The 12,658-nt window shown below is 41.5% G+C and overlaps 1 protein-coding gene across 3 annotated transcripts in view; it reads right to left on the minus strand.

The window, feature by feature from the left end:
• O-fut2 (O-fucosyltransferase 2) overlaps window positions 1-12,658 on the minus strand; it is a 66,052-nt gene that overhangs the window by 9,634 nt on the left and 43,760 nt on the right. The window contains exons 7-8 of one of the 3 annotated variants that reach the window (XR_012828402.1): window positions 8,014-8,223; window positions 5,783-7,176 (exon numbers count right to left, since the gene is read on the minus strand). Coding sequence is in view for 1 of the 3 variants with exons in the window: in XM_075691766.1 (XP_075547881.1) it covers window positions 8,064-8,223 (160 nt within the window). In the remaining 2 variants the exon portion in view is untranslated. Of the gene's footprint in view, window positions 1-5,782; window positions 8,224-12,658 lie in introns of those variants that run through there. The other 2 variants (XR_012828403.1, XM_075691766.1) reach the window with 2 other exon arrangements.

Genomic DNA, 12,658 nt, shown 5'->3' on the forward strand with positions numbered 1-12,658 from the left:
CCTTACAAAAGTAAATAGGACATAAAGCCATGAACGTTGGAAATACAATGCATTAACCACCAAAACAAATAACCAAATACAAATACAATATTTTGATCAAAAATAACGTACAGCGCGAAAGACAAGGACTGCAAAGACGACATAAGAGCGCTGTGTATGTCGTCTTCACAGTCGTCTTTCACGCTGTACGTTATTTTTGATCATGAATTACCAACTAGCTCAAGCAACCACCCTAGTACAATATTTTGGCTAAGAAATGCATGTTTGTAACATTGTGACAGTGGTATCGGAAGCAGCATAAAAGAAAGACTATAGTATGTATTCTAGAACAGTGTGACAACGTTTGCACGACACCACTAAGATTCAATTTCATAAAAGGTTTTTAACGCATTCCTCAAAGCCTTTAATGCTACTCAACTGCAAAACAGACGCTGGCAACCTGTTCCATTCCTTAATCGTTAGCAGAAAAAATGAATAAGCGGATATGTCCAGATATGCTTTTGGAATTGAGAACATGCAATGATTGCTTGACCTGATGTTTCTAGCCTGCCTGGGAGCAAGATAAGGTGTGGTTTCAATATTGAAGTGGCCTTTTGATAACAAAAAAAGAAATGTAAGTCTAGCCAACTTCAGCCCTTGAGCCAGTGGAAGCAAATCAAGCAACCGAAGCATTTCAGAAACAGAGTCAGTACGATAATGCCGGGAAAGAATTAACCTTGCCGATTTTCTCTGTATCTTCTCAATGCAGTTTATTAATCCTGATTGAAACAAATCCCAAATGACACTGGCATACTCTATCATCGGTCTAATGTAAGTTAAATATGCAAGTAGCTTTATGAGTGTGGTTGCTAGCTTTAATTTTCGGCGAAGGAACCATAACTTTTTTCTGCAGCTCCACAAATTCTGTCTACGTGTGATGGAAATCAAGTCTTTCAAAATTGTTAAACCTAGGTATTTTATCATTTCAGCTTCAGTTAGAATTGTTGAATTCATCTCATAATTACACTCAATAACATGCTTTGTCTTATTTGTAACTCTGAGCATGACTGATTTAGATTCAATAATTTTCATTTTACATTTTGCGACCCCGACTTCTACAGCTTTAAGGGCTTGACTAAGTGATGCTGATCGTTTTGGTTTTTGATTTCACGATACAATAAACAGTCATCTGCAAATAACCGGATGGTTATGTCATTACTTATGTGATGAGCAATATCATTTGTGTAAACTAAAAAGAAGTAGTGGTCCTAAAACGAATCCCTGTGGTTATTTATATTTATATTAACGAATCCCTGTGGTTATATTTAGCCTGAGGTTATATTTAATTGGTAAGATTTGTTACCATCTATTTCAACGTATCGAGTCCAATCAGTAAGGTATGGGCATATCCACATAACAAGATCATAATTTATATTCATTTCCATCAGTTTATTCATTCGTTATGTTCAACCAGATAGAAAGCCTTTGAATAATCTAAAAATATAGCATTGACCTGCTTTCTATTGTTCAAGGAAGCTGAAAAATCATTGATCATTTCTATCAATTGTGTGACAGTCGAAAGGTGCTGTCGAAATCCGTGCTGGTTGGGAGAAAAGCTTTCTTGTCTTCAAGGTAGGTGTAGATCTTCTGGTGTAGAACTTCTGCTTTGTATATAGGCCCAGCAGAAACTGGTCCTTGGTGCGGAAATTTTCATGGCACTGCTCAGCAGTGGTTGCATGTGGCACGTCTGTTTGGCTCTAAAATTCCTCCCTCCAACTTGTCCCTCCAACGGCACTTTCACATTAGTTGAGCTGGTCTGCTTCGCGCTCCTTATCATTCATGTGGCACCTTGCAGACCATTATTTCACTAATTGCTTGTTTTTCCTTGTTCGCAGCAGCAAACCGTAGGCTACAGGAAGGCTGGACAATTCCAGGAGCAGCTCTTCTAACTTATGTTGTTGCTTGCAGTCAAGTTCTTTCTGTGCTTCCTCTAGCACACTACGTTTTGTCCTTCAGTCCCTTTATCATGTCCAATCCCACCACTGTTACCAAAATAAATACTATGAGAGCACACCATGGTGTAAACACTATATTTTGCGCTAAACTTTGCATCATAGAGTCAACTTCACTTCGTCCTTCTCTTTTACTGTACCTCGTCTTCTTCATTCTTGGCCCATAACAGTACACACTAGAATAAACAAGTCTTTAAGCTGGCATCCTTGTCCATATAAAACCAACACTACCTCTAACACCGGTGTCTTATATGCTACTTATGTCAGGAGTGATTTCGCTCAAAGAAAGAGCTGTGCGCCGAGTACTTCAGGCATTTTCTTGTCCATCTTTTACGTTATCGTGTAAGCACATGTCATGAAGCCTAGCCACACTGTAGCTTCTATGAAGTGTACTGCAATAAATATCACTAGCACCTCCTTTGCGATTGGCTTGTAGCATTATGCAGGAGGTACAAACACTTTTCAACCTGTGCTATTTGAGAAATTTCTGTATAAGTGAACACAAACACTGCTAAATATAGCGTGGGCAGTCTAAATTCAATATTTTGTGAGGAAATAACCTAAATACAAAAATTTCCTTTGGTATCCCTTTAACCATCATTTGGACATTGGTTGGAATGTTTTCAATGAGCCCCTTTACACCTAATTGTACCTAAGTGTCACTGTTTGTAGAGCAACAGCAAGCATGGAAAGGCAGGCGCAAAGTCACTTGGAAATATGCTCAGTCACTCAATCCGAGTATGGCAGGCAGTTTAGCGGTACAGGCAGTTTAGCAGGCAGTTTAGTGGTATGTCTGCCAGAAAATACTATATCCAAGAGCATTGCGACACACTTCAAGACAAACAGGCTTCACATTGTTTTGGTGCCAAAGCCAGTCGCATGTCTTACAGACTGTGAAATCTGTCCAGGAATTCGCACAGGTGATTTCTGATGCTCGCACTCCAAGCCAAGATGCTCCTGATGCTCACAGGGATGCACTATACTCATTTGTGTTTAGTGGCTTCTGCTGCATCACCCTTAGTGCTATCCTGCTGTAGACTAAGGTCAGCTTCTCATGCTTTTGTGGGCCTGTTATCAAAATTCTGCTTTTGCTTACTTTGCCTTTCTTGCTCCAGCTAACCCAACATAGCCCTTCTTCTCTGTCATGATTCACCCGTCGCTGTATCATTTATTCTTCTGTGCCATTTCCTTGGTCATCCCGTTCAGTATTATGAATGCAGACTTTCCCAGGTGCCATTATCTGATTGTGACTGGAGCGAGTTGTGCACTGTGCAAAGGGTTACACAGGGAATCATGCAGACAGTCCATTGCTGTTGCAGGGTATACAAGCGGCAGGACAGTAGAGCTTGAAGGGGCCCTGCAACACCTTTGCTTCAAACCCAAAAGCACACTTGAATAGCTGCGATGCCTTTCAATGAATAGATTCCCCTAATAAATTTTTGAATAGGAGTTAAAAAGAACGGCAATATCCTGTCAGTGGGTGGCATCAATAACAAAGCCCTGCTTATATTCATGCGTCAGCATTGTTGGGGTACTTAAAGAACTGCCCGGGAGCTATGTATCTAGCTGGTCTAAGTATGTTTGTACCTAACCGATTTCCTGCCAGCCTGGCTAACTGTGTAGTCCACGGCTGAATAGTTAAAGCACCGGGCTGCTGTGCTGAGAGAACAAGGTTCGAAAGCAACCATCAGACCAACTTGAGTCACCGAGTATGTGCTAGTGTGTACATATGTACCCCTCTTCAACGAACCTCTTTCACGCTGGCATGGGCCACTGCAAGTGCAGGACTGGGTAGGCACTGCTGTTCGAAGGAAGTCTGTGATGCCGACTGGCAGCATTCGGTCTGTGCTGGTCTTCAATGAACCATTGTGATGCCAACTAGGGTAACTTGGCCTGTGCCACTGGGGATGTACTTCTCTACAATGACAAAAAAGATCCCTTAAATTTCTCCAATGCTGAGTGAAATCGAATCCACATCACGAGGGTTCCTCAAGGGCAGCAACCCGATGCATGCAATAGGTATGTGCCGCATTCAATGAACGGCTTTCAAGCCAATGCTTTAGTGAGTCGCGCCATGAATTCACTTGGGTATGCGCCAATCTTCAATGAACCTCTTGCCAACTTGAGTCACTGAGTATGCGCCAGTGGCAAGCGAGGGAACAAATCTCAGTGCATGGAGGCCACATACAAACTTCTCAGCAGTGCCACTAGATAGTGTAGCATGTCCAGAAAAAAGTGCATTAGAAAAGTCTGGTTGCCACATGACGTGCTTCTCAACATTTGCATACACTGTTGTTCCATGCATTACGGAGGCCACGCATAGGCTTCGCGGTGGCAGCACTAGATGGCGCCAAGTGTTCTTTGGGAAGCGCGAAAGAGGAGTCCCACTGCAGTACATGTCTCATGCGTAACTCGTTTCGGTGGTGGCAATATGTTGTGTCGCTATATTGATTCAATGCTAATGCATTGCCATTAACAGTCATCATGAGATGGGTTTTGCTGATCTTTTCTTATTTATTCATTTCAATTACTCTCAAAGCTCAGGGAAGGTACAGTGCAAGTAAAACAAATCAAATGCAAAAATATATTAGTACCGTCGTTTGATTATGAGTCCATTAACAGCATTCCTGCTTATACAATGCTAGCTAGTGCATCATGGAAATGTTCATTGTTACAATATTGGTGGTAAAGCAGTTCTGCTCTTGCAAAGTGTGAGGCACGAATGACTGAAAATATTACTTAGTAATAAATGTGTCAATGCTTAACTTATCAACATGATCAACATGTAGTGAAATGCAGTGCGGTGAAGAAATGAAATTGCTCCTTTCTCACTTTTTCTTGAACGAAAAAACCAGTCAAAAACACAAAGGACAAGAGGAGAGGTTCACACCACAACGACTGTGGTCGTTGTGGTGTGAACCTCTCCTCTTGTCCTTTGTGTTTTTGACTGGTTTTTTCGTTCAAGTATGTACCAACTGGCCCAGATTTCAACCCTTCTGCAAATCACTTTTTCTTTCCGCAATGCACTTAGGCACCCCGAGAATGACAATGGGATGGTGACAGGGTAGGCAAGCGTTTGAAAGCTGTCATTTTTTTTTTTTTTTACTAAACTTTATAAAAGTTGGCAGGCTTGTTTAGTTTCTTCTTTGATTATAAAAATACGATGATTTTTTTCTGTGGCTTCATTATTTCATGGGTAACTTTTAAAATCTTCCCTTTTGTTTTGAGTACAGCTGACAAATAACCACTGTACAAAGACATACAAATGGCACATGGATAAATACTAGAAAGCGTAAGGCACACAATGACGGAAGCAATTCTATGATTGGGTCATTTCTTATTTTACAGCACAATGAAGCCTGCTGTTTTGAGCATGGGCCTGCAGTGGCCACACAAAAGATAAACATTAAAAACTGTAAGACAAAAAGTTTGGAAAGTATGCTCCTTAGATTGTCTGCTTTGAACATCTAGCTTCATGCTGCAAAGAGTATTCGTCTATTCGTAATAGGCAGAGTCAACTCCCATTAATTTGACCTCAGTAAATTCGACTTTTCACTTCATTGGAATGCACTGAAAAATCTTGGCGAGAAACCATACATTCTGTGGAAGGAAAGCTTGTTTAAGCAGAACTCAAAAGCATGCCCCTTCATTTACTTCGATCCACACCAACCCACACCGGTGCCCTCTCAGGTGCGCAGTAGTTACTACAAGCTTGAAAACACAAGACATTTAGCAGACGACACTGCTGCTTCCCTAGGCATGAAGCTGCTTTATATACATTTATTTTAATCTTTTTGTAGCCAGCACTCCTTTCAATGGCAAGCAATTTGCCGCTTGTTTTGTGTCGCCTCACATTGAGTCAGTGTTTAAATGTGTTGGCATTGTTACCCTCAGGCTGGTTTAGTCAGGCTTCAAGAGCAAGAAACAAAATGACAATAAAAACTATTTAAAGCAATTAAAAAGAATTATTCACATTCATTCATTTTGCTGCTATTTGTTAATTTTACCTTTCAGATACCTGATAAAGTACTGCAGTGCCACAAGGGTCAAATTAACAGAAGCTGCATGTACTGAGATATCACAGTAACAGATTTCCTAGGCGTGCAAAATTAGTATTTTGGGAAAGTGAAGAAAACAAAGAAATGTCGCATATAATCAACAACAGTCAGAAATATGTACATGTACACACACAAAAGATTTTAGTACGCTTCAGGAGCACAGATCAAAATGGCGGCACACGAGGCCATGAAACGCAAGTGCAGTGTCATTACATGTGTGTCGTTTTATCAACACAGGCAAAAAATCACTTGCCTTATTTGTCTTAAAATTGATATTGCAACTGAAATAGCCACATACAAGATAAGGAGCTTTGCAGATAAATAAATAGAATAAATGTACAAACCGAAAATGTCATTTCCCAAAAATCAATATTTGATAATTTTTCGGCCTAAGGACCCCTGTCCCCCTGACCCTTGAGGGCAATGACATTAAGTAGTTACCTGAAAGACCACAATTTCTTATACAAAACATGCACATCTCATACTTTGTTACTTATGTGCACTTGGATGTCCACAGAGCACCTGGCCAGTACTCTGCAATGCCAAGCTTTGATCGCTGGCTCACAGCCCCGTGCTTTCTCTTAGGATATAGTTTTACAATTTATAAAAGTGTGATTGGAGCTATTAAAGAACACTACATAAAGCAAACTACACCTTCCTTATCCCCTAATTTTAGTGTAAATGATTAGCTAATTGCAAGCATGTCTCCTCGCCTAAAGATTACTGCCAAAATAAATGTAGACACTATGTTCAACTAAGTCGAACCTTGATATAACGAAGTTATACTTGCAGCGAAAAACTTAGTTTTTCGTCAATTCGTGGTTTTAAAGTTTCAGCATTAAAAACAACTTCACAAATTCCCAGAGCATTCCGGTTGGACAATATCTTGTTAGTAAGCACTTATAAACTAATTGCAAGAAGGTCGGGCCATAGTTATGAGTGCCAGCGGGTACAGTTCTGATTGCACTGGCAGCAGCACATCGACGTGGCTCACGGCATCCGAGATTTGTGTGTGTTGCGTCGTGCGGCACCGTAAATGTTGGAGGCCATAGCTGACCGCGCTTAGTGCCCGTAGCCGGCGCCCGCAAATAAAAAAAAAAAAGTGCAGAAAGATACAGGTATTGCTCCTGAGCCAAAAAGAAAAACAAAAGAAGTCAGTTTTGCCAGAAAGGTGGAGCATTGATGGCGTTAGCAAAGAGACTACACAAAGTAAGGTTCGTACTTTTATCAGGGTCACACATGCTCAGGCAAACATTAACATATCTCACTCGATACCGCGAACTCACAGCCGTGCACAGCACGAGCGAGTGCTGCGTACCAAGCCTTGGAAACATGAGATTACACAATTGCCAACAATAGACGTGCAGGAACAACAAAATGCGAGTGAAGGCACCATCCATTTCGATCGGCTTGCCGCGGAGAGATTACCTCCAGCGCACGGACAAACGCGAGGAGAAGGCAGATAGGCGCGCATTCCTGCACACACCCTCCCCCCACAGCACGTGCTTGATCACGTTACTGCATGTTCTCTCTCTCCCCATCCCTTCCCCGCAGAAGGAATTGTCAGCTCTTGTGCTTATCTGAGTTACTTACCAACATGACAAATGGTGCAGCGGTTTTACCTGCCTACTGTATCCTGGTGCACGCGGTTTGACAGCGGTTTTGTAGCTCAAACTTTTCATGCAAAACAACGCTTGCAATAATTTTTGCCTTGGCCGACATAGTTTTTTGCTAGATTTACTAACCATAGACGCTTCAAGTATGTGACTGAAATGGCCAAAAATTTCGTTAGATCTAAACTGTGCCACGAAATTACTTCATTAAATTGTGGAAAATAAATACACGGTTTTCAATGCGACTAAGATTGGAAAATGAAAATAGTTCGTTACATCGCAAATTTAGTTAAATCAAGGTTCGTTATATCGAGGTTTGGCTATACGCTGTCATCTGAACAAAGAATGTACCTGTAGACCAAATGCCTCCAAAGGCAGCACGCTGTTACTTGGAATGATAATCAGTCAGGATATGCAATTCTCCATCTTGTAGGCTGAGTGCATGACTTTTGTCCATTTCCACAAAGCCTATTGAATGTTGTGTCAGGATGAAAATTCATTATCTCTCTTTCCTCTTGAATGCGAAAAGAAAATGTTGACTCATAGCTGCCCACAAAGCACCTGAAAAAAATTAATATGCCTGGTGAACACCAAAGAAGATGGTAATTTTGCGTAACTCAGTGCTCCCTAATACACAGCTTGCAGCTCTAGTCCAATCTCAAGACATTTGTATGTACATCGGTAACTTCAACATTTTTTTTTTTGTAGACCCTTTCTTCTCTGTATCAATTTGAGTTCAGCACAAAATAACTAATGCAATGATGAAGTCAGACTTATGTTATCCGTACCAAGGATAATGACAGATAAGGCTGCACGGAAAGCTGTTTACCAAGAGACAGTGTTGTGTGTCCATGCAAAAGCCTGAAGGAAGAACGGCAAGAAAAGCGATAATTCATTGTGGCTAATCAGTGCTAACAAAGATAACAAAAATAAAGGATAACAAGAGAGGTAATCTGAACAGTACTTACAAATACCTTAGAAAACATTGGATGACATTTAACAATTTCTTTTGTATTGGCAGAATCTGGCATGGCGTATGAAGTTAGAGGAAAACTTCTACTTGAAGGTGCACATTAACATAGTGCGCATTCAGCACTTGCACATTACAGTGAACAATATAGTCAGTTCCACTTGTTTAACCTTGTTACTGCAACAGCCAATCCATGAGCTATCGCTGATTTTAGCACTCACTATTCACTAATGTTGTGACACAGCTGGCTTTAACATCAATTTTCAAAGGAGTAGGTACCAGGTTCGATACTGGTTGCAGTTTTCTATATTCATCATACTTGTACATTTTGCATATCATAAGAAGCCAACACTGACAACAAGGACAACATAGGGGAAATTACTTGTGCTCAATAAATGAAATAAATAAACGATAAATTAATGGAAATGAAAGCAGATGAAAAAACAACTTGCCGCAAGTGGGGAACGATCCCACAACCTTCGCATTGTGTGAAGGTTGTATAAATTAATGGAAATGAAAGTGGGTGAAAAAACAACTTTCCGCAGGCGGGGAATGATCCCACAACCTTCGCACTGTGCAAAGGTTGTATAAATTAATGGAAATGAAAGTGGGTGAAAAAACAACTTTCCGCAGGTGGGGAACGATCCCACAATGTTCGCATTGTGCGAAGGTTGTGGGATTGTTCCCCACCTGTGGCAAGTTGCTTTTTCATCCACTTTCATATCCATTAATTTATCACTTCTTTATTGCATTTATTAAGCACAAATAATTTCCCCCATGTTGTCCTTGGTGTCAGAGAGAGAGAAAGCAAGGGTAGGAAAGGTAGTGAGGTCAACCAGAACAGCATCCGGTTTGCTATCCTACACTGGGGGTGGGGGAAAGGGGAATAGAAAGAGGAAGAAAGGGTGAGAGTAAGTACTGAGTACGTGTAAGAGGGACAGCGTACACAATGACACTATAAGCGGTCTCTTAAGCCCGTGCACTTCAAGTACCACACTAGTGCACGAATCGCTTTTCGAGCCAGTGACGGTTGTGGCCAAGGTCCGAGTATCTTTGACTCGGTGAACGGTCTCGAGTGTTTGTTGGCTTCTTATGGTATGACTAATAAAAATCAGGCCCCTTGGTTAACCGCCTTTACTCTCGTTTTTTACATTCTGCGTGTCACTATAACATAATGATGACCATTTCTCGTTGCAGCAGTACATGGCTGGACAGCTTTGGCATAAAGTGCTGCCTAAAGGCTGTCCATACACTAGCTTCTTCAACATTGTCATGACACCATGGTAATTTTTTGTTGGTTGTGCAAGAAACACAGCCGCACAGCTTTGGCATGTCATTTAAGAGCTTAAGATGCAACTTGTGATCTAGACTTGCAACCTGCACTGGCTTACATGACCAACACAACTGTGCATTGTTTTGCGGATTTCAAGCACAAACTGAGCAAGAATTCTGCTGTTTTGCAGATCAAATGTTCCATAAACATTTGAGATTGGCTGTAAAAAGCAATGATTAAGACAAGCAGTGCAGGGTGGTCCAACAGCACTGCAAGCAGTGATACTCCTCCCGTGCATCGATGAGGTACATTAATATTTAGCATGCAAGCATGCAAACCCTGAACCACTTTTTATCGAAGTTGAGATATGCATTTGAAGTCAAATTAGACTGTTTCACAAATACCTTGGCATAAAATAAAATTCAATCTCTTTAGCAGAGGTGAAGTTTTTGGCAATCAAACAGCCCCATCGCGATGCTTCCGCTCCTTCAATGAGTTGTATTGCGAAGGCTACGGGAGCAGGGTGTGCTCACAACACTCTGCTTACTGAATGTCACCGTGGTGCACAGTTCGAATTTGATCTTGGATGTTCACAAAGTGCCACTATTTCCGATTTTGGTGCTTATGATGCATCAAACATAGTTAAATGCGGTTGTCCTGTGTGTTCAGCCAACAGACGCATCACGGCTCCACGCGGCAGCCACGTAGCTATGTAGCAGACTGCAGCTACAAGTAACTGCAGTGCGTATGCGCACTGCTGGCTTTGTGCATGACAGGGCTAGATTGCGAGGTCGCGCTTATATGCTCCTGTCTGGCTGTGCTATGTGGTGTGGACTGGCATTGTTCTGCACCAACTTGACCAACAGATAGTAGCAACATCCAACTTGCACATTCTAAAGCACTATCAACAGCTCAATATGAAGTGGAATCTGCCAAGGCGTCTCAGCGGCCAGGAGTGAGCACACACCGGTAAGCGTGCATGTGACCTGACCTCAAGTTTCGTATCGTTCGAGGCTAGGTGATCCTTCAAAACTAGTCGAAAGTAGCGAGACCAATGGCTACGACACAGATAAGCAGGGTGGCCAAAGTTTAATCCCTACGTGGGTGTCCACAGTCAAGTGTGAGCAGACAATAGCCAGCTTCTTCCAGAAGTGCATAATTATTATCAAAATTCAAAAGCAGATTTTCGCTTACTTCTGCCTGTTTATTAAGCTGCATCAATAAATATTCACAATAACACTATCAATAAATATTCACAATAACACTGATCCAAACACCCTCTTCATTGACATCTGCTATTGGCCAATAGCAGCCATGTATGGGAAACTGCTATATATTACGAAATAAAGCATCCAGAAAAGAGTGAGGAGCAGGCTTCTCTTGAATAAAGTTTGAGAGAAAGCTGACTTCGTGCTCTGATTGCGAGCTCCACATGCCGTGTACGACAGCAAAACATGGCTGAGATGTTCACAGCAGTGTCCGTTATCTGCAGACTATGTTTTTTCACCAAGCTTAAGAGGTGGTTCAGGACCTTTTTAAGCTGCATGACATAGTTTTTATTTCTGCTGCAGGGGTCACCAAAGGCTATGCTTTTGAATGTTGCAGTCCTGTCCAAAGAAGCTGTACTGTGATATGCATTTCATACAAGCACGTAAAATACTTACAGTTGCACTTCTTTTCTTAAATTACCATCAAAAGTGGTCGTAAAACCCCCAATTTCTGCTTTGTTTTTTTAACCCTTTGACGGTCAATGACATAAATATACGGCGCCGCAAACAAGTCCGAAAATGGTCGATGCTGTATATTTACGGCGCCGTCTGTACGTTTAAAAAGCGCGCCAATTTAGTAACCTTTTCTTTTCTGTCATGTGCTGCCACTATGTGGGGATGCAGAAAATTTCTTTCGCGCGCCTCCCTCTCTCGGTTTTCGTTGCATGGTTTGTTTTAGCGCTAGTTTGCTCCCGCGCGTCTATATACTACCAGTCGCACATTGGCGTGCGTGCAGGCGGGCGGCCGTTTGGATTTTGTCTCGTGGGCGGTTTCGGCTTTTTGTGCTTGCGAAACTGATGGCTACCTCGTTTCTAGTTGCTCAAAGGGCAACCGCCTGTTTCTTGCTCGTTTAGTGCTCACAGGGGTGCGCATAGAAAGGATGCCGCCGTGCATGCGTTTCCGCTTCTTTTCTTCTTTTTTTAAGACTTGCGAAAACTAATTGCCCTAGCTGGTTGGTGATAAAATGAAGATTAGCGGAAGTTTGTCACACGTGTTGCTTTCTTGTGATGGGCACACAACCAAACAGTTTTCTTGAGTGCACGCACCTACGCAGTTCGATTACGCTGTAGACGTACATATTAGTGTAAAAGCAGGAACATTTGAGGCTTGCGAAATATTCTCGTGTATGAATTTTCAAAGCCTTGAACTATGTGCATAAAAATGCATCAATTTTTTAATTCTGATAAGCTTATGTCCTTTTTATTGTTGTTATTCATGAATGAAGAGTGCATATATACCAACACAAAATATTTTTTGCTCACTTTACGGTCACCCTAGAAAAATTACGGTAATTTTTTTTCGAAATAAGTCACTAAGAAAAATCGGGATCTGCAATAAAAGAAATCGACCCTGGGCGGTCGCATATGGCGAAAAAAATCGACCCTCATAGGGTTAAAAAAGAACATTTGCTATTTTTTTCCACACTGCGTTAAGATTATATTAAATTTAGTTTGCATTAAGTCAATGTGAGGGGTGGTATAGATG

The sequence above is a fragment of the Dermacentor variabilis genome, chromosome 5 (genome assembly GCF_050947875.1).
Source record: "Dermacentor variabilis isolate Ectoservices chromosome 5, ASM5094787v1, whole genome shotgun sequence".
In the NCBI taxonomy this organism is placed as follows: Eukaryota; Metazoa; Arthropoda; class Arachnida; order Ixodida; family Ixodidae; genus Dermacentor; species Dermacentor variabilis.